General features: G+C 46.0%; 1 protein-coding gene across 1 annotated transcript in view; it reads left to right on the top strand.

The window, feature by feature from the left end:
• Nucleotides 1–27,956, top strand: part of CACNA1F (calcium voltage-gated channel subunit alpha1 F) — a 123,603-nt gene that overhangs the window by 10,831 nt on the left and 84,816 nt on the right. The window contains exons 4-9 of the mRNA XM_040405000.1: nt 4,973–5,112; nt 6,077–6,219; nt 6,966–7,118; nt 14,332–14,528; nt 17,344–17,447; nt 25,433–25,590. Coding sequence (XP_040260934.1) covers nt 4,973–5,112; nt 6,077–6,219; nt 6,966–7,118; nt 14,332–14,528; nt 17,344–17,447; nt 25,433–25,590 — 895 coding nt within the window. The remainder of the gene's footprint in view (nt 1–4,972; nt 5,113–6,076; nt 6,220–6,965; nt 7,119–14,331; nt 14,529–17,343; nt 17,448–25,432; nt 25,591–27,956) is intronic.

The following is a 27,956-nucleotide window of genomic DNA, read 5'->3' as shown; positions in this document are numbered from 1 at the left end:
CCTATTTCTAGCCACAGATTTTTTTTTTAATTAAAGGGGTTCTCCACCTTAGATGATACCTACTTGTTAGTAGTCTGATCACAATCTGTTGAAACCTGGCAGTACCGGTAAGTGTTCGGTTTTTCTGCAGCGCCACCACAGGGAAAGTGAAGCATTACACAGTGTCCACTTACGTCATTGGATTGTCCATGTAATGGAGGACAGGACAGGTCCTCCAGAGCAGGAGACATGCTTTGTAACTGCTCTGAGGACCAGCATGCACAGCGCCAGAGTATGGGTCTGTTTACATGGGTCGATTATTGGTGATGAAGGTTCATAAGAACGCACCTTCTGGATAATTGCCCCGTGTAAATGTGCTGCCGATCACCCGACAAATGAGCAAAGCGCTTGTTCGTTGCGTGATTCGTCGTTTATGCGGGACATAAAATCATGTTTTATCGCCAAGTCGTCGTCCAGTGCAAACATGGACGTGCTGCTGACGAGCAATGAAACGGTATGGGGATGAATGGGACGAATGATCATAGTAATCAGCTCGGCTATTTTCAGCGGTGGCTGCGCATGCGCAGTGCGCCCTCCATAACTTTCAGGGCTCTGTTCTCGGTGTAGGTGCAGGTCCCAGAGGTGGGACCCGCACCTATCAGACAATAGGGGGGGCATAGCGATATGCCCCCCCCCCCCCATTGTCTGAGATGGGAAAACCCCTTTAATATGGTGACCTTATATTAGGGAATCACAGCCATGGCTGTAGGCGTACAGTTGTGTTCAAAATTATTCAACCCCCAATGCTGTAAAGGGTTTTAGGGAATTTAGTGTACATTTGTAATTGTGTTCAGAATGAAACCTTACAAGGACTTTTTAAAGAACCAAATGCAACTAAAAGGACATCAATTGTTTTTGTAATACAGTATTAAATGGTTTTTTTTTGTGATTTCTTCATTGACACAAATATTCAACCCCTTAAAGACTACCACTCTTAAGAACAGAGGTTCATTCAAGTGTTTTCGATCAGGTATTGAAAACACCTGTGGATGTCAAGGAGCAGCAATCAAGCATAATAAGCACCAATTAGGCAGATTTAAAAGGACTGTGATACTCAGCTCCTTCTAGACATTTACTGGTCGTGGCAGAAAGAAGATGCTGACTTCGACTGCTGTGCGCTACCTGAAGCGCAAAGTGGAGAAAAGTCCCCGTGTGACTGCTGAGGAAGTGAAAAAAGATTTGTCAGATGTGGGTACGGAAGTTTCAGCTCAGACAATAAGGCGCACACTGCGTAATGAAGGCCTCCATGCCAGAACTCCCAGGCGCACCCCCTTGCTGTCTCCAAAGAATAAGAAGAGTCGACTGCAGTATGCCAAAAGTCATGTGGACAAACCACAAAAGTGTTCTGTGGACTGATGAAACAAAATTAGAACTGTTTGGGCCCATGGATCAATGCTATGTTTGGAGGAGGAAGAACAAGGCCTATGAAGAAAAGAACACCTTGCCTACTGTGAAGCATGGCGGGGGGTCAATCATGCTTTGGGGCTGTTTTGCTTCTACAGGTACAGGGAAGCTTCAGCGTGTGCAAGGTACCATGAATTCTCTTCAGTACCAGGAGATATTGGATGAAAATGTGATGCAGTCCGTCACAAACCTGAGGCTTGGGAGACGTTGGAACTTTCAACAGGACAATGATCCCAAGCATACCTCCAAGTCCACTAGAGCATGGTTGCAGATTAAAGGCTGGAACATTTTGAAGTGGCCATCGCAGTCACCAGACTTAAATCCGATTGAGAACCTCTGGTGGGACTTAAAGAAAGCAGTTGCAGCGCGCAAGCCTAAGAATGTGACTGAACTGGAGGCTTTTGCCCATGAAGAATGGGCGAAGATACCCGTAGATCGCTGCAAGACACTTGTGTCAAGCTATGCTTCACGTTTAAAAGCTGTTCTAACTGGAAAAGGATGTTGTACTAAGTACTAAGATTGAATGTCACTTGGGGGTTGAATAAAACTGATAATGATGTGAGCACAGAAAAGACATTTGTGGTTATTTCATTATAAATGTTATGTTATATTTGTCTGACTTACAAGGGCCTCTTTGATTTAATTGTAAACAAGATGACTGAAATGATCAAAATCAATGTCAAACTGGCCAAAACACTCAATTTCAGTGGGGGTTGAATAATTTTGAACACAACTGTATATGTGTCCGCCGCATGTACAGCAAATCTCATCCACGCGGTGCGGATCTCTACCCGTTGTTATGATCGCCAGACTTCACCCCGTGCATTACAAAGGGTTAAATCCATGGCAAATATCCTCAACATAAATTGACACGCTGCCAATTTCAAATCTACACCACGTGTCAAATTATGTGCGGTTTCCTCTCCGCAGTGTGATACTGTACAACGCCACGTGCAAATCTGCAGCGTCCAATACCCGTCTATATTTCCTGCTGATTCTGTACCCGTCTGTGTATTACACAGTCCCTGCTATCAGCACAGCACAGAGGTGTCCATATCACACATGGAATTAGGGACTGCACAGAGGGCGATCTGAAGACAGCTGGATTTTCCCCCCTCCGCGTCTGATTTACGTATTAAGCTCCCAGTGGTTATGGCTAATTTTAGACCAGTCAACCAGTAATGAGTTTTAATCCAGAGCTATGGGCTTTTCCCTGAAGGAGGGGAGGGGATCCCCTTCTGTGAGGAGGAGGAGGGGGTCAGGGCTGTGACAGCGTTTTACTTTATGTATGGTTATGTAAGACTTGTAGGCATTACTGTTACCTATAGTTTTATTACTATAGCTTTATTTCTTTTTTTGCAGTATTTCAAAGCACCTATCAGCAGGATCAACCTTATCAAACCAGGCATGCTGTCTGGTAAGGTTGATCCTAACGATTAAAATGGCACCTTCTTCTTTTATTCTTCATGCAGTGGGAGCTTCAGTGCACCGAGAGGGCAGGGCTCTCACGCTCCTAAGTGGACTGAGATGCTTATTTGCATGAAGAATTAAAGGGCATCTGTCAGCAGTTTTGTACCTATGACACTGGCTGACCTGTTACATGTGCACTTGGCAGCTGAAGACATCTGTTTTGGTCCCATGTAATATGTGCCCGCATTGCTGAGAAAAAAAAGAAGTTTTAAAATATGCAAATGAGCCTCTAGGAGCAACGGGGGCGTTGCCGTTACACCTAGAGGCTGTGTGTGCCCTCTCTGCAACTGCCATGCCCTCTGCACTTTGATTGATAGAGCCAGGCGTAATGACGTTTTCACTGTCTTGCCCTGTCAATCAAAGTGCAGAGGGTGCGGCAGTTGCAGAGAGAGCAGAGCCTCTAGGTGCAACGGTAACGCCCCCGTTGCTCCTACAGGCTCATTTGCATATACTAAAACATCATTTTTCTCAGCAATGCGGGCACATATGAACATGGGACCGACACAGATGCCTTCAGCTGCCAAGCGCACACGTAACAGGTCAGCAAGTTTGATAGGTACAAAACTGCTGACAGATGCCCTTTAACCACAGGAGAGGATGAAACAGAGCTGGGGCCTGAGTGGACCCCAACCCACATAAAGTGTGTTCACAACTGCTGAGGTGCAGTACTACAACTGCAGAGGTAGAGCCTATAGTATGTGGAGGTGCAGGGACAGACCTCTCATTGTAGTGCCATGCCATGCCCAATGCATTAAGTCGATTTTGCAATTCTGTTCCAAACACAACAATCAGCACTTTTTGGAAAGTGTGAGGTTTGTATCCCCACCATGCAACTGGGCCTGGGGCCACAGCCCTCTCTCGCTGACCCGTCTCTGTAATAGTTGCATTGCTCACTATGATGATTAAATGAGTCCCATCCAGTGTTGTATTCCGCGCTATGGGATCACAACATATTTAATAATGGATGATATCAAAGTCATGTCTTGTGCCTACCCCACTACAGCTGGCTCCCTGGAGCAAGACCCCCATCACCTCCAGCTTTGCCCCACATGGCTCCCAGGAGCAAGACCCCCGTCACCTCCAGCTTTGCCCCATGTGGCTTCCAAGAGCAAGACCCCCATCACCTCCAGCTTTGCCCCACATGGCTCCCAGGAGCAAGACCCCATCACCTCCAGCTTTGCCCCATGTGGCTTCCAAGAGCAAGACCCCCATCACCTCCAGCTTTGCCCCACATGGCTCCCAGCAGCAAGACCCCATCATCTCCAGCTTTGCCCCACATGGCTCCCAGGAGCAAGAACCCCATCACCCCCAGCTTTGCCCCACATGGCTCCCAGGAGCAAGAACCCCATCACCCCCAGCTTTGCCCCACATGGCTCCCAGGAGCAAGACCCCCATCACCTCCAACTTTGCCCCACGTGGCTCCCAGGAGCATGACCCCCATAACCTCCAGTTTTGCTCCACATGGCTCCCAGGAGCAAGACCCCCATCACCCCCAACTTTGCCCCACGTAGCTCCCAGCAGCAAGACCCCATCACCTCCAGCTTTGCCCCACATGGCTCCCAGCAGCAAGACCCCATCATCTCCAGCTTTGGCCCACATGGCTCCCAGGAGCAAGACCCCCATCACCCCCAGCTTTGCCCCACATGGCTCCCAGGAGCAAGACCCCCATCACCTACAGTTTTGCCCCACATGGCTCCCAGCAGCAAGGCCTCCATCTCCTCCAGCTTGGACCCACATGGCTCCCAGGAGCAGGATCCCCATCACCTCCAGTTTTGCTCCACATGGCTCCCAGGAGCAAGACCCCCATCACCCCCAACTTTGCCCCACGTAGCTCCCAGCAGCAAGACCCCATCACCCCCAATTTTGCCCCACGTGGCTCCCAGGAGCAAGACCCCCATCACCTCCAGCTTTGCCCCATATGAAGAAGTAAAGCTCTCCCGATGAGGACGAGTTGATGGTGTCCTTAGTGAGGTTTGTTACCTAGCAGCATATAGCACATATATACGGTAGCAGCGTGAAGCCTATGTCCACTGCAATCATGGTGTTCATTGTTTTCCAGGAACAAGTGGAGTATATTTTCCTCATCATCTTCACGGTGGAGAGCTTCCTGAAGATCATTGCCTATGGACTGGTCTTGCACCCTAGTGCCTATATCAGAAACGGATGGAACCTGTTAGATTTTGTCATTGTAGTTATTGGGTAAGCAATCATTTCTGCAGACAGTTTCTAAGTTCTCGACTTGTGTGTGGTACTGCTGCCGAGGCAAGTAGACAACGTCTGAAGCTTCTCCTGCATTGAAGCTTTGCAGGAATGTCTTCTGGAGTCCTACAGATGCAGCACAGTCATACTATGTTAACTAGATGTGATAACTCGCCACGTGTGTGTGCTAACTCTGCTAATCTGTACAGTAGCCGTGGCACGAGCACCGCCCGATGCCAGTTGCATCTTCAATACCGCCGGCTGTGTCTCTGGTGGCCGAAGATAAGGGTGGGTTCACATCACGTTTTTGCCATCCATTTAACGTATATGTTGGAAAAAAGGATACAAAAGCGTAGCACACCATGCTTTTGTATCCTGCAGAGTCCGGTGAAAAAACATGTATGTCAATGTATACGTTTTTTGTAAAACGGAACTCTATGGTGACGGATGACACTGTATGGCATCAGTCTGAGGCATCCGTTAACGTATACGTTTTTGTTTTTTTACAATGGAACTCTATGGTGATCGGATACCACCGTCTGAGGCATCCGTTAACGTATATTTTTTATGTGTACGTTTAACGGATGGCAAAAACGCAATGTCAACCGACCCTAAGAACATTGGCGGTGCCATGTAAGATCAAGAATCTTGTATGTCTACTTTTTTAACTTAGGGCTGTATTACACTGGCTAACGAGCGTTCTGGCAGTGTAATACTGCCGCCGATTACCCGATGAATGAGCAAACGCTCAAAATCATCGTATGCGGCGACAGATCTAGACAGTATGGGGATGAGCGATGGCATTAGTGATCGCTCCTCCCCATGCTATGGAGGAGATCATTGCATGTAATAGCAGCGGTCCCCAGGCAATTGCTGGGAAGGAACGCTTCCCTCCGGACAATCGTCAGCCGCATCGCTAAATGTAATACTGCCCTTACATACCCTGCGTGATTTTCATCTACAGGCTTTTCAGTGTAATCCTGGAACAGTTTTCGCACAAGCAAGGAGATGCACATCACATGAGTGGAAAGCCTGGGGGTTTCGATGTGAAAGCCCTTAGAGCGTTTCGTGTACTGAGGCCTCTGCGACTTGTATCGGGTGTCCCAAGTAAGGATCAAATTGGCATTATAATTAAAGATGTCTCTTTTTTTTTGGTGGGGGCGCGGGTAATACTGCATCAAAGCCACATCAGAAACAACCCCATGTATTTTTGGCACTGTTAAACAGATTTTGCAGGTTAAACATGTTAAATAAATATATTTTACCTTTTTTAAAACCACGGTTGTCAGCAGCACAACTTTATGTGTCCAAATAATCTCCTTAAAGGGCATCTGTCAGCAGTTTTGTACCTATGACACCGGCTGACCTGTTACATGTGCACTTGGCAGCTGAAGGCATCTGTGTTGGTCCCATGTTCATATGTGCCCGCATTGCTGAGAAAAATATGCAAATGAGCCTCTAGGAGCAACAGGGGCATCACCGTTACACCTAAAAGCTCTGCTCTCTCTGCAAGGGCCAAGCCCTCTCCACTTTGATTGAATTTAGGAGAAGTCAGGGCCAGGCATGATGATGTTTTCACTGCCTGGCCCTGTTTATAAAAGTACAGAGCATGTGGCTGTTGCAGAGAGGGCAGAGCCTCTGGGAGTAACGGCAACTCCCCTGTTGCTCCTAGAGGCTCATTTGCATATATTAAAACACAGTTTTTCTCAGCAATGCGGACACATATGAACATGGGACCAACACTTTAATGCTGCAGCGTGTTTTATGTTGTTGGTCTCTGTAATCATGTTCTAGTAACTTTCTTTGGCAGAGCTTTAAATATATTATAATCACAATTTATTTTTTTCTTGCAGGTTTGCATATTGTATTAAACTCTATCATGAAAGCCATGGTGCCCCTGCTTCACATCGCATTGCTGGTATTGTTCGTCATTATCATTTACGCCATCATCGGGTTGGAGCTTTTCATTGGACGAATGCACAAGACTTGCTTTTACATTGGCTCAGGTATATTATGGCAACAGAAAACGGCTTTGATGATATGTAATGTAACATGAATTCAAAAGATTTAAGAATGAATAAGCTTACGCAGGCTAAGTGAATAAAAATATTTACTAAGTGTGATTAAATATACGATAACACAAACAAATCACATGCAGAATAATAAAAAGTAAATAAGCATCACTAGCCTAAATATGCAACATGCAATATAGCGTGGCATTCCGGTCGCCATGTCGTAGCACACGGACGACACCCCAGGGTGTACAAGAGATAGGGCTAATCAATACTTACATCCTACCTAGAATGAACCAGTTATATATGTACAGACAAGCGCAGGTGGAAAACAAGCACATCAAACCAGTATGTCCATCAAAAAATCCTCCGATTTCCTCTCTTCACATGCAGTTCTATAGAGTAACACTCCAATAGTGAAGAACCGTCGTTCACTTTAACATAAAACCCTTTAATTATACTCACATATGTACATTGCTATATAGGCACAAATAAAACAAATCACAGCCTAGTGCTCCTGCCCTGGAGTATTTACAGTACTTCACTATTGGTGCGCTTTTAATGTCCCGCAGGAGCTGTTGTGGAAGAGGGATATTTGGAGAATCCGGTGCTTTGTCTGTACATATATGACCGGATGGTTTGACCCAGAGAGGTTATTCTAACAACTAGTAGAATGTCGCGCGGTCCTGCAGAAAAGCAAATAGACATTGGGGACTGAGCCCGCTTCATTTTTGGGACCTGCAGCGGCATAACCATTGAGGCTACGCATTGGAGTTTTTTTTTATAAATTCTACCTAGAATGAAGTCTTCAATGGAGTGCCCTGAGTAAATGTGTGTCACAAAGTTGAAACCTGTTATCCAGGGGCGTAGCTAAAGGCTCATGGAACCTGGTCCAAGGGTTCAGCTTGGGCCCCCCTTCCCTCAGTGCTTTGTAGCTAGAAAAGCACATAGCCTTCATGCTGCCTGCGGCAGAAAATTGAAACAGTAGACCCATGCCAAATTCTTGACCTAACCCCTTCCCTCCAGCCAGAGCTTTAACTTGACCAGCATGCACTTTCTATAATACTGGTGTCTTCTTATGTGGCACAAGGGTCTTTGGGCCCCCTCAGGCTCCTGGGCCCGGTAGCGACTGCTACCTCTGCACCCCCTATAGCTACACCCCTGCTGTTATCCCCTCCTCCAGTGTGCCAGTGTGCATGTCTCTGAGATCACTCAGGAATGTGGTCTTATCAGCACAATGGGGGATGGGTACTAGATTACACCGAATGGTAATAATAAAAGGGAACAGAATTAATAATTTTTTGTGTAATCGTATATTTAACCCCTTAAAGGGAGTCTGTCACCAGATTGTGACCTTATAGACCGCTTACATAGCGCTCTAGCATAGCAGTCTATGATTCTAATGGTACCTTTGATGTTTTTTGTGAAGTTCCCCCAAGGCAAAAACTGACTTTTTGGGGGACGTTACAAGGCTTAGAAGTTTAGAAGTAAATCTTGAAATTTCTCAGAAATTTTCAAAAACCAACTTTTTAAGAACCAGTTCAGGTCTGAAGTCACTTTGTGAAGCTTACATGATATAAACCACCCAAAAATGACCCCATTCTAGAAACTACACCCCTCAAGGTATTCAAAACTGATTTTACAAACGTTGTTAACCCTTTAGGTGTTCTACAAGAATTAATGGAAAATAGAGATACAATTTCAAAATTTCACTTTTTTGGCAGATTTTCCATTTTAATATTTTTTTCCAGTTACAAAGCAAGGGTTAACAGCCAAACAAAACTCATTATTTATGGCCCTGATTCTGTAGTTTACAGAAACACCCCATATGTGGTCGTAAACTGCTGTACGGGCACACGGCAGGGCGCAGAAGGAAAGGAATGCCATACGGTTTCTGGAAGGCAGATTTTGCTAGACTGTTTTTTTTTACACCATGTCCCATTTGAAGCCCCCCTGATGCACCCCTAGAGTAGAAACTCCAAAAAAGTGACCCCATCTAAGAAACTGCACCCCTCAAGGTATTCAAAACTGATTTTACAAACGTCATTAACCCTTTAGGTGTTCCACAAGAATTAATGGAAAATAGAGATACAATTTCAAAATTTCACTTTTTTGGCAGATTTTCCATTTTAATATTTTTTTTCCAGTTACAAAGCAAGGGTTAACAGCCCAACAAAATTCATTATTTATGGCCCTGATTCTGTAGTTTACAGAAACACCCCATATGTGGTCGTAAACTGCTGTACGGGCACACGGCAGGGCGCAGAAGGAAAGGAATACCATAGGGTTTTTGGAAGGCAGATTTTGCTAGACTGTTTTTTTGGACACCATGTCCCATTTGAAGCCCCCCGATGCACCCCCAGAGTAGAAACTCCATAAAAGTGACCCCATCTAAGAAACTACACCCCTCAAGGTATTCAAAACTGATTTTACAAACGTCGTTAACCCTTTAGGTGTTCCACAAGAGTTATTGGCAAATAGAGATGAAATTTCAGAATTTAAATTTTTTGCCAAATTTTCCATTTTAATCCATTTTTTCCAGTAACAAAGCAAGGGTTAACAGCCAAACAAAACTCAATATTTATGGCCCTGATTCTGTAGTTTACAGAAACACCCGATATGTGGTCGTAAACTGCTGTACGGGCACACGGTAGGGCGCAGAAGGAAAGGAATGCCATACGGTTTTTGGAAGGCAGATTTTGCTGGACTGTTTTTTTGGACACCATGTCCCATTTGAAGCCCCCCTGATGCACCTCTAGAGTAGAAACTCCAAAAAAGTGACCCCATTTTAGAAACTATGGGATAGGGTGGAAGTTTTGTTGGTACTAATTTAGGGTACATATGATTTTTGGTTGCTCTATATTACACTTTTTGTGAGGCAAGGTAACAAAAAATTGCTTTTTTGGCACCGTTTTTCTTTTGTTATTTACAAAATTCATCTGACAGGTTATATCATGTGGTATTTTTATAGAGCAGGTTGTCACAGACGCGGGGATACCTAATATGTATACAATTTTTTTATTTATGTAAGTTTTACACAATGATTTCATTTTTGAAACAAAAAAATAATGTTTTAGTGTCTCCATAGTCTGAGAGCCATAGTTTTTTCAGTTTTTGGGCGATTATCTTAGGTAGGGTCTCATTTGTTGCGATGACGGTTTGATTGGCACTATTTTGGGGTGCATATGACTTTTTGATCGCTTGCTATTACACTTTTTGTAATGTAAGATGACAAAAAATGGCTTTTTTTACACTGTTTTTATTTTTATTTTTTTACGGTGTTCATCTGAGGGGTTAGGTCATGTGATATTTCTATGGAGCCGGTCGATACGGACGCGGCGATACCTAATATGTATACTTTTTTTTTATTTATGTAAGTTTTACACAATGATTTAATTTTTGAAACAAAAAAAATCATGTTTTAGTGTTTCCATAGTCATAAATATCTGATCGGTGGGGGTCCGACTTCTGGCACCCCCGATGATTAGTTATTTGAATCTGCCTCGCAGCCTCTTTCTTGGTCAATGATGTCATGTTCATCGTTCACATGACCTAGGTGCCTGAGCTGCAATACCAAGCCCAGCCACTATACGATGGACAGCGCTGTGCTTAGTAAGCTGCGAGGAGGTCTCAGCGATTATTGGAGAAACACAGCCTCTTCAAACCACTGATTGGCAGGGGTGCCGGGTGTTGGACTCTCACCGATCACATACTGATGACCTATCCTGAGGATAGGTCATCAATATTAAACACCCGGAGAACCCCTTTAATCCAAAGTTTTTTGAAGGGTTAGGTACGCTTTAAAGGGGTTATCCTTGAGGCTAGTAACCGTCGCGACCTGCTATTGGCTGCTCCCCCGTCGCCTGCCGTGGCGGCCATGCAGGAATCTGGAACGACACAGGTGCCAGGGAGCAGGTAAGTATAATCCATACAAGGGGCCTGGGTATTAGGGGGATATTTTAGATATCGGATAACCGTCCAGGAAAACCCTGGTAAGTGTATGGGGGTTCTACTGTACCTAAGTATGAATCCAAAACCATGGTGGTACGCTCCATTGGATGCCATATAACAGAGATATTCTGGCCTACAAACATTGCCTCTAAATGATACTATCTTCACAGTACGGTGAGGTATGGAGGTACAATAGGAGAGCACACAGAGCGCTTATGGCTCCGTAATCTTGAACTGCAATGTAATTAAGCTTAGCAGGACAGGTCTAGGAACTCATTTAGTCATATTTCAAGGCCGGCAGCTCTGTAAAGATTAGTATATCGGAGTTCACAGAAAACCGAAGGAACGTTTTCATTCTGCTTGTGACCACCATATGTTTCCCTCCACAGCAGGCGTCCAAGCCCAAGGCCGGCTAGAGATCTCATTATATACTAGAGTCTCTGTGCTATCAGCCTCGGTGCGATGTCCCCGTCCTCCGTGCCGCACTTTGCAGAATGAAATAGACAGTGATAAGTATGGCCGGGATCATTATGTGCAGTCATGTTCTGCAGATTTTGACTTCCCAGCTGCTAGGATTCACAAGGGGCAAATGTGCTACAGATTTTTTTCTTAGCCTTAGGCCTCATGCACACGACCGTAATTATGGTCCGCATCCGAGCCGCGGCTCGGATGCGGACCCATTCACTTCAATGGGGCCGAAAAAGATGCGGACAGTAGACCTCACTTGCTCCGTTCCGAGGCCCCGCAAAAAAAAATATAGCATGTCCTATTCTTGTCCGTTTTGCGTGTGTCTACCATGGGCCGCCCGTTCCGTTACGCAAAAAATGGCACGGTCATATGCATGATGCCTTATGCACGGACTTGTCAGTCAGGGGTCATGGTTGTAGAACAGCAGATGAGGCGCAGGTCATCGATCACTGACTTCTGCGTAACATTTAGCAAGGATACATCCACATGTTTTTGCAACAGTTTTTAAAATCGCGGCCAAGTTTTTGCAGCAGTTGATGCGGCCATTTTTTTATATGTTCTCTTTTTAAGGCTAGGGCAACACGGCGGTATTTGTGGCCAAAAAGTTGGGAGACATTTTTTATACTGATAGTCAATGGTGTCGCGCTGCGACTGCGACACGACAGCTGCAAAAAAATCCATCCAAGTTGGATTTTTGTGCATGGCCCCATAAAAAAGAATAAGTCAAAAAATGATGATAGCCCACAAAAAAAAAATACGGTCAAGTGCATGACCCTTTAAAGGGGTTATCCAACCCCCATAATGCCTCCCACAATGCCCAGACACTTCATACTGGTATTACTTACGCCGCTCCCCAGGACCCGTGATGTTTTTGATGCCCGCACGGCCGCTGCTGCATCTCCCCAACACGCGGATCAAAACATCCGGCGACGGGGGTGGGAGGGGATGCCAATAGCAGGCTGCATCGGGGACGAGCCTCCCTAGTGTCACCTGCGATACAGCGACAGCTGTGCGGGCATCAGGAGCGACGTGGGTGCCGGGGAGGTAAGTATAACCTGTATGAGGGGCCTGGGCATTGGGGGGGATCATTATAGGGGTTGGCATGACAGACAATGGGGGCATATCGCTGTCTTATAGATGCGGGTCCCGCTGGGACTCGCACCTATAACGAGAACAAAGCCCCGAAAGTGAAGGAGGGTGCATACGCAACTGCCCTCCATTCATTTTCTATAGGGCCGACGAAAATAGCCGAGCGCTGGCTCGCTATTTCCGTCGAGCCCATACAAGTGAATGGGCGCGGTAGCCAGTCGCGCGCGGTACGCTCCGATTCACTTCTATGGGGAGCCGGCTTGGTGGTGGCCGGACCGGAGTCCTCCAGCCACCACCTTGCGGGGCTCCATAGGCGCGTTTCCCATACTAGCGATATGCCCCCATTGTCTATGAGGAGACAACCCCTTTAAGGGGAACTGTACGTTGGACAATAAGGCCCACCCCCGCCGATCAGCCAAGTTCTGCATTGGGCCACCCAACTCCACCGCCATGACACCCTGAAATGACCAGGAAACTCATATAGGATGCTGCCACACAACTTTTTTTCATGGCTTTATTTTGGGCTTTCAAAAAATCCCATGAAATGAATGCTTTTTTACAAGCTCTTTTAGGTGCCATATTTGAGTCGCACCTCTTTCTTGTGTTTTTTCTTTTCTTCAGGTTTTTAGTTTTTTTCAATAATGCCATAAACGTCCGATAGGTGCAGGTCCCACCTCTGGTATACCCACTCCTATCTAAAAAAAAACGGGGACCCTGCCCTAAACGGAGAGCACACCGCAAATGCGCCTCTAACAGGAGGTGCCATAGCGAGTGGAGGGGAGAGCAGAGGCTATGCATTCCATGAAGGCTGTGACAAAGTGAATACCTCAATAACCTTTACAAATGGCTACTGTAAGTCAAAGGCACTGCATTGTTTTTAGGCGAGGCGCTGTATGTAAAGTTTAGAACTGTTATGTTACGTGGTATAGCGCTGCATTTAAAACTTAAAAAAAAAAAAACGTTGAATCTTCTCCGCTTTTGGGTGGCAAAGGAAAATGACTGAGTGGGTGCACTTGAAAAGCCCATCATCACGGAGAGTGTCCCAAATTTCATTGTCTTAGGCCGCATGCCGTTGTGCGGCCGTTCTGTGCTTTGGGGACCGCAGCGGGCCGGACCCATTCAACTTGAATATGGGTCCCCATCCGTGATGCGTGGTGCACGCGGCCGCGGATTACCCACCCGCCGTTTGCGGGCCGCAATACGGCCACGGCCGCCCAACGGTCGTGTGCATGAGGCCTTATACGGGAGTTTAAAGTTTTGAGGATTTTGAACTCAGCTCAGGGAGCGCCAGTTCTTATTGAAGAGACCCGTCAGATGTATAGAAACCTTTTTTTTCAAGGCAGTGCAAAAAAATCGGCAAATCAGCTTATGTCAGCCCTAAGCCAGAGAGTTCTCCAAAAAGAAGCAGCATAAAGAGGTGTTTCAGGGATTTTGGACTAAAAGATAATCTTTGTAGTATAAACTTTCACAAGATATTGAGATAAAGATGATCCCTTTAATGTTAGAAGTCCGATCATCATCTTTTCTTCAGATATCATCATCTAGACGTCTTGGCGAGTTTCCTGAAGTTGTCTCTGGAGTCCGAGTTCTTAGGCATCTTCCATTATGTTATAGCGCCATCTGTAGGTGACAGCGCAAACAGCCATGACTGTTTCCTGGATGATTATAATGAAAGTCTTCTTCTTTCCATGTGTCTTAGATCTTGTCGCGGAGGAAGAACCTGCCCCTTGCGCTTTTTCTGGCCATGGTAGAGAATGTCACCTGAACAGCACAGAGTGTCGGGGCAAATGGGAAGGGCCCAATGGGGGAATCACAAACTTCGATAATTTCTTTTTTGCTATGCTGACCGTGTTCCAGTGCATCACTATGGAAGGCTGGACTGATGTTCTTTACTGGGTGAGTGAGAGGAATCAGATCTGGACCTATGACACTGTCTGACCTGCGTTGGTCCCATGTTCATGTGCTCACCGTGCTGAGAAAAATTAAGTTGTAATATATGCAAATGAGCCTCTAGGAGCAACGGGGGCGTCGCCGTTACACCTAGAGACTCTGCTCTCTCTGCAACTGCTGCGCCCTCTGCACTTTGATTGACAGGGCCAGACAGTGAAGACATCATCATGTCTGGCCCTGTCCATCAAAGCGGAGAGGATGTGGAAGTTGCAGAGAGAGCAGAGCCTCTAGGATTAATGGCAACTAGGGATGAGTGAACTTCAGGTTTTGAAGTTCGCGTTCAGGTACAGTACAGACCAAAAGTTTGGACACACCTTCTCATTCAAAGAGTTTTCTTTATTTTCATGACTATGAAGGCATCAAAACTATGAATTAACACATGTGGAATTATATACATAACAAACAAGTGTGAAACAACTGAAAATATGTCATATTCTAGGTTCTTCAAAGTAGCCACCTTTTGCTTTGATTACTGCTTTGCACACTCTTGGCATTCTCTTGATGAGCTTCAAGAGGTAGTCCCCTGAAATGGTCTTCCAACAGTCTTGAAGGAGTTCCCAGAGATGCTTAGCACTTGTTGGCCCTTTTGCCTTCACTCTGCGGTCCAGCTCACCCCAAACCATCTCGATTGGGTTCAGGTCCGGTGACTGTGGAGGCCAGGTCATCTGGCGCAGCACCCCATCACTCTCCTTCATGGTCAAATAGCCCTTACTTTCAACGTTTTCCCAATTTTTCGGCTGACTGACTGACCTTCATTTCTTAAAGTAATGATGGCCACTCGTTTTTCTTTACTTAGCTGCTTTTTTCTTGCCATAATACAAATTCTAACAGTCTATTCAGTAGGACTATCAGCTGTGTATCCACCTGACTTCTCCTCAACGCCACTGATGGTCCCAACCCCATTTATAAGGCAAGAAATCCCACTTATTAAACCTGACAGAGCACACCTGTGAAGTGAAAACCATTTCAGGGGACTACCTCTTGAAGCTCATCAAGAGAATGCCAAGAGTGTGCAAAGCAGTAATCAAAGCAAAAGGTGGCTACTTTGAAGAACCTAGAATATGACATATTTTCAGTTGTTTCACACTTGTTTGTTATGTATACAATTCCACATGTGTTAATTCATAGTTTTGATGCCTTCATAGTCATGAAAATAAAGAAAACTCTTTGAATGAGAAGGTGTGTCCAAACTTTTGGTCTGTACTGTATATGCTGAACTGCGTCATGGATTCCGTTACCACGGACCATTACGCAACTCAATGCCTTTAGAGGCATTCCATTATGCATTACGTCATAATAGAAGTCTATGGCCTGCATAACGGATCTGTCCAGTTTCCGTTATGCCGGTGAGGACTTTACTTCCATTCATTTCTGTGGGGCCGACGGATATAGCTCAGCTATTTTCGGCGGCCTGATAGAAATGAATGGAGGGCGGCTGGGCTTGCAAAGTGCGCCCTCCACCACCTTTCCCCGCTCCACCTCTGGGACCCGCACCTGTCAGACAATGGGGGCATATCCTAGCGATATGCCCCCATTGTCTATCATGGGAATACCCCTTTAAGTCTATAGTCTATATAGTCTGATCCCTGGTTTAGATGATCAAAGGGTTCAAGAAAACTGAGTTTGGATGCAGTATGGGCTCAGTTTTGGCCAGAAATATAGCCATAGGAAAGGTATACATGCCACAGAGGTACCACCAGTTGCTGCCTTGAGGCTACAGGGAGGGGGCACAGCTCAGGTTGGCTCCATTCATCGTTGATGCCCATGGGTACATTTATATGGGCTGATAAACAGGGCAATGATCAGGAACAATCTATTGTTTAAAGGGGTTGTGCACTAATTTCCAGACCTCTCAGACCTGGCAGGACCCCACGTTGGTGATCATACATCATACTTACCTGATCTCCGGCAGCGGTTCCTGGCTCGTTCGCTCCCCAGCCTCCGCTTTTCGTCTCGGGTCCCTCCATGTAAACTTCCTGCTTGATGCCGCTGAAGCCGATCACTGGCTGCTGCTCCCCTTGTGTCCTGTCATATGCTCACGTGGGTAGCCGATCAAACCAGAAGGATCCGAGTCAAGCAGCAGAGGCCAGGGAGCGAACGAGCCCAGACCCAGCGCCGGGGATCAGGCAAGTGTGAGCATTAATGTGGGTGCCGCCAGTCTGAGAGGTGTAAAAACTTGTGCGCAGCCCCTTTAAGCTGCATTCGCATGCAGCAATCATCCCTTCTGTATGGGGATGAATGATCGTTACTGATCGTTCATCCCCATATTGATTCGTTATTTGTCGGAAGCGATGTGCTGCCAACCAACAAGAATTTTACGTGCCGTAAAAACATCCAGCTCACCCTACGAATAAGCGTTTGCTCATTTGTTGGGTGGTCGGCGGCACATTTACAATGCCTAGTTATGGTAACGAGTATTCCTGGGAATATTTTTTTTTCAAATAATTGGCCCTATGTAAATAGGCCTTATGGGTCTGAACTTTCTTGGCATCTCCCCTTCCACAAGTACGACAAGATCAGAAACAAAAAGGAAGAATTAGCCCAATCGCCTTATGAAGATGAACAACCTCTGGATCCTTCAACCCACCAGAGTTGGGATGCAGTGGCATAAACCAGGACCGCAAAATATCATTGAGCTAAAATTCTGTGATATTTTTTACATATATTTTTTTTATCTTCAGCTCACTTCCATCATGTTTCTGAATCAGTAATTAGAGCCATCTCCTTTATCCAATCTCCTCCTTCATATCTGTCTCTACAGATGCAGGACGCCATGGGCCACGAGCTCCCCTGGGTATACTTCGTCAGCCTGGTTATCTTCGGATCATTCTTCGTCTTAAACCTTGTCTTGGGTGTGTTGAGTGGGTAAGTGCACACTACCGATGAGTCCGGAAGGTTTCTAAAAGCAAAATTTGGATTAAAACTTGCATTTTTCAACAAGAAATGTATTTTACGGCGTTCATCAGATGGTCATTTTCATTCTGAAGATACATATACAATAGGTGCCAATGTGTTATCCACGGTGTCGAACTTCATTTAATGCCCCTTTACACAGGCCAAGAATCGGCCAGACAATCGCTAACTAGCTTGTTAAGGATTATCTGGCGGTGTAAGGCCCCTTTTCACACAGGGGCGAGTATTCCGCGCGGATGCGATGCGTGAGTTGAACGCATTGCACCCGCACTGAATCATGACCCATTCATTTCTATGGGGTTGTGCACACGAGCGGTGATTTTCACGCATCACTTGTGCGTTGCGTGAAAATCGCAGCATGCTCCTCTTTGTGCGTTTTTCACGTAACGCAGGCCCCATAGAAATGAATGGGGTTGCGTGAAAATCGGAAGCATCCACAAGCGCGGATGCTGTGCGATTTTCACGCACGGTTGCTAGGAGACGATCGGGATGGGGACCCGATCATTATTATTTTCCCTTATAACATGGTTATAAGGGAAAATAATAGCATTCTGAATACAGATTGCTAAGTACAATAGCGCTGGAGGGGTTAAAAATAAAAAATAAAATTAAACTCACCTTAATCCACTTGATCACGCAGCCGGCTTCTCTTCTGTCTTCTTTGCTGTGTGCAGGAAAAGGACCTGTGGTGACGTCACTCCGGTCATCACATGATCTTTTACCATGGTGATGGATCATGTGATGGACCATGTGATGACCGGAGTGACGTCACCACAGGTCCTTTTCCTGCACACAGCAAAGAAGGAGACAGAAGAGAAGCCGGGCTGTGCGAGCAAGTGGACTAAGGTGAGTTTAATAATTTTTTTATTTTTTTTTAACCCCTCCAGCGCTATTTTACTATGCATTTCTGTATTCAGAATGCTATTATTTTCCCTTATAACCATGTTATAAGGGAAAATAATACAATCTACAGAACACCGATCTGGGTACCAAACATGCGCGATTTTTCTCACGCGAGTGCAAAACGCATTAAAATGTTTTGCACTCGCGCGGAAAAATCGCGCATGTTCCCGCAATTCACCCGCACGTTTTCCCGCAACGCCCGTGTGAAAGAGGCCTAAAGGTGCCGCCGATTACCCAATCAACAAGTGAACCACTTGAGTAATATGCTCGTTTGTGCATACACCTAAATTATCGTTTGCGAGCAGCAGGTCGTGCCGTCTAGACAGCCTCTGCTGCTGGCAAACAATAATTATGTATGGGGACGAGCAATCGCAATAGTGACTATGGAGAAGTTCGCTGCATGTAAATGCAGAGGTCTCCTTCCCAACAATCTCCTGCTAAATTGTCCCGTGTAAAGGGACCTTTACAGAGAACTTGTCTTGGGTTAATTGAGCTTTTAGACACTATTGGGGTCTTTATTTCTGGAGCATGATGCGCCTGTTATGTAGAGGCATCGTCCTCTACATAACGTAGGCGCATCCACAGCCAAAATCAAGCAAGGGACCTGGCGTAGATTTAGGCCCCTTGCAGACGAGCGTGTCCGGATTAGGTCTGGATGCGTTCAGTGATAACTGCGCGATTTCGCAAGCAAGTCCATTCGGTTTTGTTTGCGATCGCTTTCAGTTGATTAGTTTTTATTGCGCGGGAGCAAAGCGATTTAATGCGTTTTGCACGCCCGTGATAAAAAAACCTGAATGTTTACAAACAACATCTCTTAGCAACCATCCGTGAAAAAACGCTTGCTTGCGAATGCGATGCAATTTTAACGCACCCACATTCACTTCTATGGGGCCAGCGTTGCGTGAAAATCGCAGAATATAGAACGTGCTGCGATTTTCACACAACGCACAAGTGATGCGTGAAAACCAACGCTCGTGTACACAGACCCATTGAAATGAATGGGTCCGGATTCGCATCACGCATTGCACCCGCTCTGAATACTCGCTCGTGTGAAAGGGGCCTTAGATCATTTTCTACACTTAAAAGAGGCATAGAAAATTGTAGCTGAGACAGGCTGCCCCCCCCCCCCCCCGCCCCCTTCCCACCAACACCACGTACCTTTTTTTTGGACCTGACGCGAGTAGGAATAGTCGCAGATTCAGCCGCAAATATCTAATAATAAATGACCCCCTAACTTCTCCACTGGTAGTTACCTGGTGCTAAGGCATGTATCATGTAGACAAAGTTAATACAAGGCACTTAGTAAGGTATTGTGATTGTCCATATTGCCTCCTTTGCTGACTCACTTCAGATTCATTTTCCCATCACATTATACACTGCTTGTTTTCAGGGGTTGCGACCACCCTGCAATCCCACGGTGGTGGTCGTGCTTGCTGTACTCTCTTTGCAGCTGCCTCACCCTCTGCACTTTTATTGAGAGGTCCAGGCAGTGTAAGGCCTCTTTCAGACGGGCGTTGCGGGAAAAGGTGCGGGTGCTTTACGGGAACACCCGCGATTTTTCCGCACGAGTGCAAAAGATTGTAATGCATTTTGCACTCGCGTGAGAAAAATCGCGCATGTTTGGTACCCAAACCCGAACTTCTTCACAGAAGTTCGGGCTTGGGATCGGGGTTGTGTAGATTGTATTATTTTCCCTTATAACATGGTTATAAGGGAAAATAATAGCATTCTGAATACAGAATGCTTAGTAAAATAGCGCTGGAGGGGTTAATTTAAAAAAAAAAAAAATTTAACTCATCTTAGTCCACTTGCTCGCGCAGCCGGCATCTCCTTCTGTCTCCTTTGCTGAACAGGACCTGTGGTGACGTCACTCCGGTCATCACATGATCCATCACCATGGTAAAAGATCATGTGATGACCGGAGTGACGTCACCACAGGTCCTGTTCAGCAAAGAAGACAGAAGAGATGCCGGCTGCGTGAGCAAGTGGACTAAGGTGAGTTAAATTATTTTAAAAAAAATAATAACTCTCCAGCGCTATTTTACTATGAATTCTGTATTCAGAATGCTATTATTTTCCCTTATAACCATGTTATAAGGGAAAATAATAATAATCAGGTCTCCATCCCAATCGTCTCCTACCAACTGTGCGTGAAAATCGCACCGCATCCGCACTTGCTTGATGATGCTTGCGATTTTCACGCAGCCCCATTCACTTCTATGGGGCCTGCGTTGCGTGAAAAACGCAGAATATAGAGCATGCTGCGATTTTCATGCAACGCACAAGTGATGCGTGAAAATCACCGCTCATGTGAACAGCCCCATAGAAATGAATGGGTCGGTATTCAGTGCGGGTGCAATGCGTTCAACTCCCGCATCGCATCCGCGCGGAATACTCGCCCGTGTGAAAGGGGCCTAAATGTGATCACGCCTGGCTCTATCAATCAAGGCGCGGCAGTTGCAAAGAGAGCTAAACCTTTAGGAGTAAGGGCAACGCCCCCGTTGCTCCTAGAGGCTCATTTGTATATATTAAAAGTTCAATTTCCTCAGCAATGCGGGCACATAGGAACATGGGACCAACACAGGTGCCTTCAGCTGCCAAGTGCACATGTAACAGGTCAGCCAGTGTCATAGGTACAAAACTGCTGACAGATGCTATTTAAGACTGGAAACTGTTGGTCATCATAAGTTAACAAAAAAGTGATGGCATTAAGGATCTCACATAGCGATGACTGCTGAGAGGGATTATATCAGGCAGGTTTTACAACAGAAGAGGGTAGCTGATAAGAGGCAGCTTCTTATGGCTTACTATAAAAATATGAGGGTGTCCATGCACTGTGTAAGAAATCTGGTGCCAAACGTTGCGAGCAGCTAAGACTTTATATCTGAGCTGGCTGCAATATTGATGGAGGGAATCATTGCTCCTGTATCATATCGTCTGTGTAGTCTCTCATTAGTCATCATACAGTGCATTCAGATAGTCCTCAGAGCCTTTCACTTTTTTCACATTTTGTTATGTTGCGGCCTTGTGCTAAAAATTTAAAAAAAATTTCCCCCATCATTCTGCACTCAACACCCCATAATGAGAAAATTAGAAAAGAATGTTAGAAATTTTTGTAGATTTATTAAAAAAGAAAAACTAAAATTTGGCATGGACATAACCATTCAGACCCTATGTTACGACAATTGACATTTAGCTCTGGGGCCTCCCATTTCTCTTGATCATCTTTGAGATGTTTCTGCATCTTGATTGGAGTCATCTGTGTTAAATTCAGTCGATTGGACATGATTTGGAAAGACACAGACCTGTCTATATAAGGTCTCACAGCTAACAATTCATTGAGCAAAAACCAAGCCATAAGGAGGAAAGAACTGCCTGTAGAGCTCAGAGACTGGATTGCGTGGAGGCACAGGTCTGGAGAAGGGTACAAAAAATTGTCTGCTGGCCTGAAAGTTCCCAAGAGCACAGTGGCCTCCATAATTCTTAAATGGAAGAAATTTTGAACAACCAAGACTCTTCCTAGAGCTGGTCGCCCCACCAAACTAAGTAATCGGGACAGAGGTAAGAGAGGTGACCAAGAATCCAATGGTCTCTCTGGATGAGCTCCAAAGATCCTGTGTCCAAATGGGAGAAACTTCCAGAAGTTCAACCATAAACTGCAGCTTTCCACCATCTGGGCTTTATGGCAAAGTGGCCAGAAAGAAGCTTCTCCTCGAAAGACACATGAAAGCCTCCTGAAGTTTACACAAAAGCTCCTAAAGGACTCTCGGACCGTGAGAAGATTCTCTGGTCTGATGAAATCAAGATGGAACTTTTTGTCCTCAATTCTAAGCGTCATGTCTGGAGGAAACCAGGCACTGCTCAGCACCTGCCCAATAACTTCTCTACAGAGAACTAGTCAGAGTTGAGGGAAAGCTGAATGGAGAAAAGTACAGAGGTTTTCTTAATGGAAATCTGATCCAGAGTGCACTGGACGTCAGACTGGTCCAAAGGTTCACCTTTCAACAAGACAATAAATCTAAGCAGAGGCGGCTCTAGACTTTGTGAGGCCTTAGGCCTCTTTCACACGGGCGTCGCGTGTGAGGGCCGGATAAGATGCGGGTGCGTCGCGGGAAAATGCGCAATTTTTCAACGCGAGTGCAAAGCGTGTTAATGCATTTTGCACGCGCGTGAGAAAAATTGGAATGTTTGATACCCAGACCCGAACCCGGACTTCTTCACAGAAGTTCGGGTTCGGGTTTGGGATCAGTGTGGTGTAGATTTTATTATTTTCCCTTATAACATGGTCATAAGGGAAAATATGAGCATTCTTAAAACAGAATGCTAAATAAATTAGGGATGAAGGGGTTAAAAAAATTAAATTAAATTAAACTCACCTCATCCACTTGTTCGCGCAGCCCGGCTTGTCTTCTTTCTTCTTCTATGATGACCTGGGAGAGAAGGACCTTTGGTGACGTCACTGCGCTCATCACATGGTCCATCACATGGTGATCAGACACTTATCTCCTATCATTTGGATAGGGGATTTATTTTCCTATCCCGGAGTACCCCTTTAATATGCAGTGACATCACAGTAAAGGGTTAATATATATTCACAGTGCATATTAACACTTTGCATTAACCCTGGCCCAGGTCTCTAAATCAACCCCCCCCCCCCCCCCCACACACACCGCATTTTGCTGTACTTGCTATACAGCAGCACATACCTGTCACATCCAGGGCCTCCAGGTGACGTCTCCTCTTCTCTGTCATCATCTTCTCCATTCGGTCTGTACAACTTCTCTCAGCCGCCTCGTCTCTGCAGAGTGTGACACACGGACATCTTAGTGTCCTCACATTTCTGTCATTATCCCCCAACCTGGAGTCCCCACAGTGTTATCCTGCTGCTCGCTGTGCCCCCCAATGCCCCCAAATACTATCCTGAAGAAATAATCTTCTAGAATGCCCTCATTAGTAATACTGCCCTCCACACTGCCCCACATTATGTAATTTGCCCCCCCACACTGCCCCATTAAGTAATTTGCCCCCACACTGCCCCACATGATGTAATTTGCCCCCCCACACTGCCCCATTAAGTAATTTGTCCACCACACTGCCCCCATTAAGTAATTTGCCCCACATTATGTAATTTGCCCACACACTGCCTCACATTATGTAATTTGCCCCCCACACTAAATAATTTGCCCCCCACCTTGTACTTGTTCTTTTGTTCCGCTGATCTGCTAGTTGCATGAGTTCAGTCTCTTCAGAGCCCAATCGTGTCCTGCGGTGTGTAATCCCGCGAGACCTGTGACCTCCCGCGGCGGGTCTCGCGGGATCACGCATCGCAGGACAGGATTGCGCTCAAAGTGACTGAATTCATGACCGCGCAGCATCCTAGCAGATCAGCGGAATAAGTACAAGGGGGGTGGTGAATAGCATTTGGGGCACTGGCTAAAGCCCCGAATATTTTGACCTAACGACGCCCCTGATTGTACTTGCGGCGGTGTCGGGTGGGAGCCAGAGCGAGGCCCCCACCAGTGCGAGGCCTTAGGCGGCAACCTAAGTGGTCTAATGCAAGGGCCGCCTCTGAATCTAAGCACACGGCCAAGACAACACAGTTGTGGCTTAAATATCCTTGAGTGGCCCAGCCAGAGCCTAGAACCCAATGGAACATCTCTGGAGAGACCTGAAAATGTCTGTCCACCAGACAGTTCCCATCCAACCTGAGAGAACTTTAGAGGATCTGCAGAGAAGAATGGCAGAAAATCACGAAAATCCCCAAAATCCAGGTGTACAAACCTTGTGGCATCATCCCCAAGAAGACTGGAGGCTGTAGTCGTTGCCAAACGGGCTTCAATTAAGGACTAAGGGTCTGAAGACTTATGTCAGGGCAAGATTTTAGTTTTCTTTTCAATACATTTGCAAAGATTTTGAACATTCTGTTCTCACTTTCTCATTATGGGGGACTGAGAGCAGAATGAGGGGGGAAAAAACGTGATTTTTTTTTTCTTTTAGTACAAAATGTGAAAAAAACTAAAGGGTCTGAAGACCTTACGAATGCTTTGTAACTGACATCTAAATGTCCATGACATCCCTCAATGACCGCCCACCATTTTTTGACATCGGACTTGTGCAGGTGCCAAGTCTGCAGCGTCATTAACACTCCTGCTCCTGCAATCTGGCAGGAACAGGTCGGCCACTCGGGCACTTGAACTTAACGCGCGTTAAGTTCAAAGGATTATTCTGTTTAACCAGAGACCCAGAGGAGAAGACAGAAGTGGCTAAAGGGAATCTGTCAGCAGTTTTGACAGTGCTACTTGATAGAGGCTGGGGAGAGCACCACAAACATACTTTTTGTGAAGCTTTTATCATCAAGAGTAGTGAGAACATGAAGTTTTATTCTGCCAGATTCCTCTCCAGCAAGGGCCCAGGGCAGCGCTTCACTGTGAAGTGCTCCCTGCATTCAGATGTTTCACAACCCCTCCCCTGACTGAGTGACAGCTGTAGTAGTCTTCTGGTTTAATGATACCGCTGTCACTCAAAGCAAAGTGGAGGGGCTGTGAAGCACTTTACGGTGAAGCTCCTCCTCCATTGCACTTAAGAGGAAGAACCTGGCAGAATAAAAGTTCATATTTACACTACTCCTGATGTAAGCTCCACAAAATGTATGTTTGTACTGTTCTCCCCAGCCTCTACCTAGTGCTGTCATCAGTTAAGCATGGTAAAAACTGCTGACAGACTCGCTTTGTGAGGTTGTCTGGTATAGAGAACCCATCTTCAAATGTCTTATTTAGGGAGTTAATACAGGGGTTACCTCATTGTGCAGTCTAATCACATAGAGTAGCTAAATCGAGTGTCTCTCTCGAGGACCCTACATTTCGGTGCATTAAGTGGACGGCCCGCTGGTTTCAATGGGAGCTGTGTAATGGTTTATTTACCCCGTGGACATATTTCTGCCCAGCTTAATATTGACCATTAGTAGATTTCATGCTGCTTTGTGTCCTGGACTTCTTTGTGCTCGCGCCATTCTTCATTTATCTGCTCCGTCTCAGGGAGTTCTCAAAGGAAAGAGAAAAAGCCAAAGCCAGGGGAGACTTCCAGAAAATGAGGGAGAAGCAGCAAATGGAGGAAGATATGAAAGGGTATCTGGATTGGATCACGCAGGCTGAAGATATTGAACCAGAAGGGGATGAGAGAGATGAACGACACCGTGAGTATCCGATATATAACTCAGCATTATTTGTCCTCCTTCGGGTTCAAGTGATTATTCCACGACATTTATCACCTAGTCACAGGATAACTGATAAACGTATGATCGGCGAGGGTCGAAACGCAGTGACCTATCACTAGAATACCCCGCTCAAGAGGTATCTGAATAGAGCAAAGGTCACACATAGTCCTTATAGACTATGCATGGATCGGCAAGGCACATGTGTGAGCACCACTCCATCCAGACAACTCCTAACATCAACTAAACTTTTTTTTAATGCCCTAAAAATCATTTTTTACAATATATTTTATTTATTGGTTTTATTATTTTACTAGCTTGGGCCGGTCTGTAGCACTTTTCACGGCAGCACAGACAGAATCTGCACACCATTGCCATATATGAGGTGTACGGATTAGGATTTCTACAATATTTGCTGCAGTGAGTGCTGTACTGGCAGACAGCAGCGCGCACATCGCTGCTCCTGCCTGCGCCCGCTCCGCTGAGACCTCTGCGTAGCACATCGCTGCTCCTGCCTGCGCCCGCTCCGCTGAGACCTCTGCGTAGCACATCGCTGCTCCTGCCAATCCTCGCTCCACTCAACCCTGGTACAGCGTATCGGTGCAGGGCGGGCATCCTGCACTGATTTGCCACGCAGAGGTTTCATTGGAGCAGGCACAGGCAGGGGCAGGGATGATGTGCGCTCCTGCCAGTACAGCACTCGCTGCAACACCTGTTGTAGAAATCCTAATCTGCACACTGCATATATGGCTACTAGAGATGAGCGCATTTCATATTTTGAAATTCGTTCACGCTTCGTTTGGAGGTAAAAGCAGAATTGCGTTATGGATTCCGTTACCCCAGGACCATAACGCAATTCTATGACGGAATACATGACGGAATGCCTTTATAGGCATTCCGTTATTCATTCCGTCATAATAGAAGTCTATGGGCTGAAAAATGGATCCGTCCCGTTTCCGTTATGCAGGGGAGTCCTCTCCTGCATAACGGAAACGGGACGGATTCGTTATGCAGGCCATAGACTTCTATTATGACGGAATGAATAACTTTAGAGGCATTCCGTTATGCATTCCGTCATAGAATTGCGTTATGTTCCGGGGGTAACGGAATCCATAACGCAATTCTGCTTTTACCACCAAACGCAGCGTGAACGAATTTCCTAACATGAAATTCGCTCATCTCTAATGGCTACTGTATACAGCTTCTGTATGCGCTGCAGGGAAATGCGCCACAGACGGACCCAAAATAATAAAACAACAAAATCAATAAATAAAATATATTGCAAAATTTTTTTTTTTTGGGGCAATAGTAACAGTTTAAAAAAATGTTTAACCCTTTCCAGACCTCCGCCAATACATGTAGTTTGGTTTAAGCCCGGACTTTAAAAAGACGCAGACACCCATGCCTAACGTCTGCGATCGGCAATAATGCTGATCACAGATATTTAACCCCTCAGATGTCGTGGTCAGTTGTGACCACAGTATCTGAGGTGGCTTTCCCTGAGAGTGCTGGTTACTGCCGCGCTGCACCCATTCGCCTCAGTGGGAGGAGCTCTGCTACCCCGAAACAGCTGATCTGCCCGGTGGCAGGCCCCACTGATCAGATGTTAAAAATCCCGGACAATCCCTTTAATCCCTTCACTGCCCTGGACCACCAGTTCCGCTTTCATTAATTACCTCACTTTCCTATACCTCCAGGGATTGTTTACATTGGCCATTTCATTACCCCAAGCTGCTAAGTATGCTGCCCCCACGAATGCCTAGAGCAGTTGAGCATTAACCCCTTAAATACCCCTAGTCTACAAGTGAGGGTCGCATTAGGCTGAGTTCACGCTTTAGTTATTTGGTCAGTTAGGGCTCACGCACACGAACATGGTTTGGTTCCGCCTCCGAGATGCATTTTTTGCAGCTCGGATGCAGACCCGTTCACTTCAAAGAGGCCGAAAAAGACGCGGACAGCACTCCATCCGCAAAAAATAAAAAAATAAAAATATCGAACATGTCCTATTCTTGTCCGTTTTGCAGACAAGAATAGGCATTTCTATAATGGGCCTCCCGTTCGTTCCGTTCCGCAAATTTTCAGAATGCGCACGGGCTGCATCAGTGTTTTGCAGATCCGCAATTTGCAGACCGCAAGACACGGCGCGTTCGTGTGCATGAGCCCTTATTGTGAAGCCCACTCACAGATCAGGTGCAATGATTTGGTTTGCACCTGTTCTGTGTTTTTGACCCTGACCTGGTTTTGGCTCATGCACATGACCGTGCCGTTTTTTGCGGTCCGCAAACCGCGGATCCGCAATAAACGGAAGCCGCCCGTGTGCCTTCCGCAATTTGCGGAACAGAACGGGC

This window comes from Bufo bufo, chromosome 8, assembly GCF_905171765.1.
Source record: "Bufo bufo chromosome 8, aBufBuf1.1, whole genome shotgun sequence".
Classification (NCBI taxonomy): domain Eukaryota; kingdom Metazoa; phylum Chordata; class Amphibia; order Anura; family Bufonidae; genus Bufo; species Bufo bufo.
This window is presented reverse-complemented; position numbering and strand designations above follow the sequence as displayed.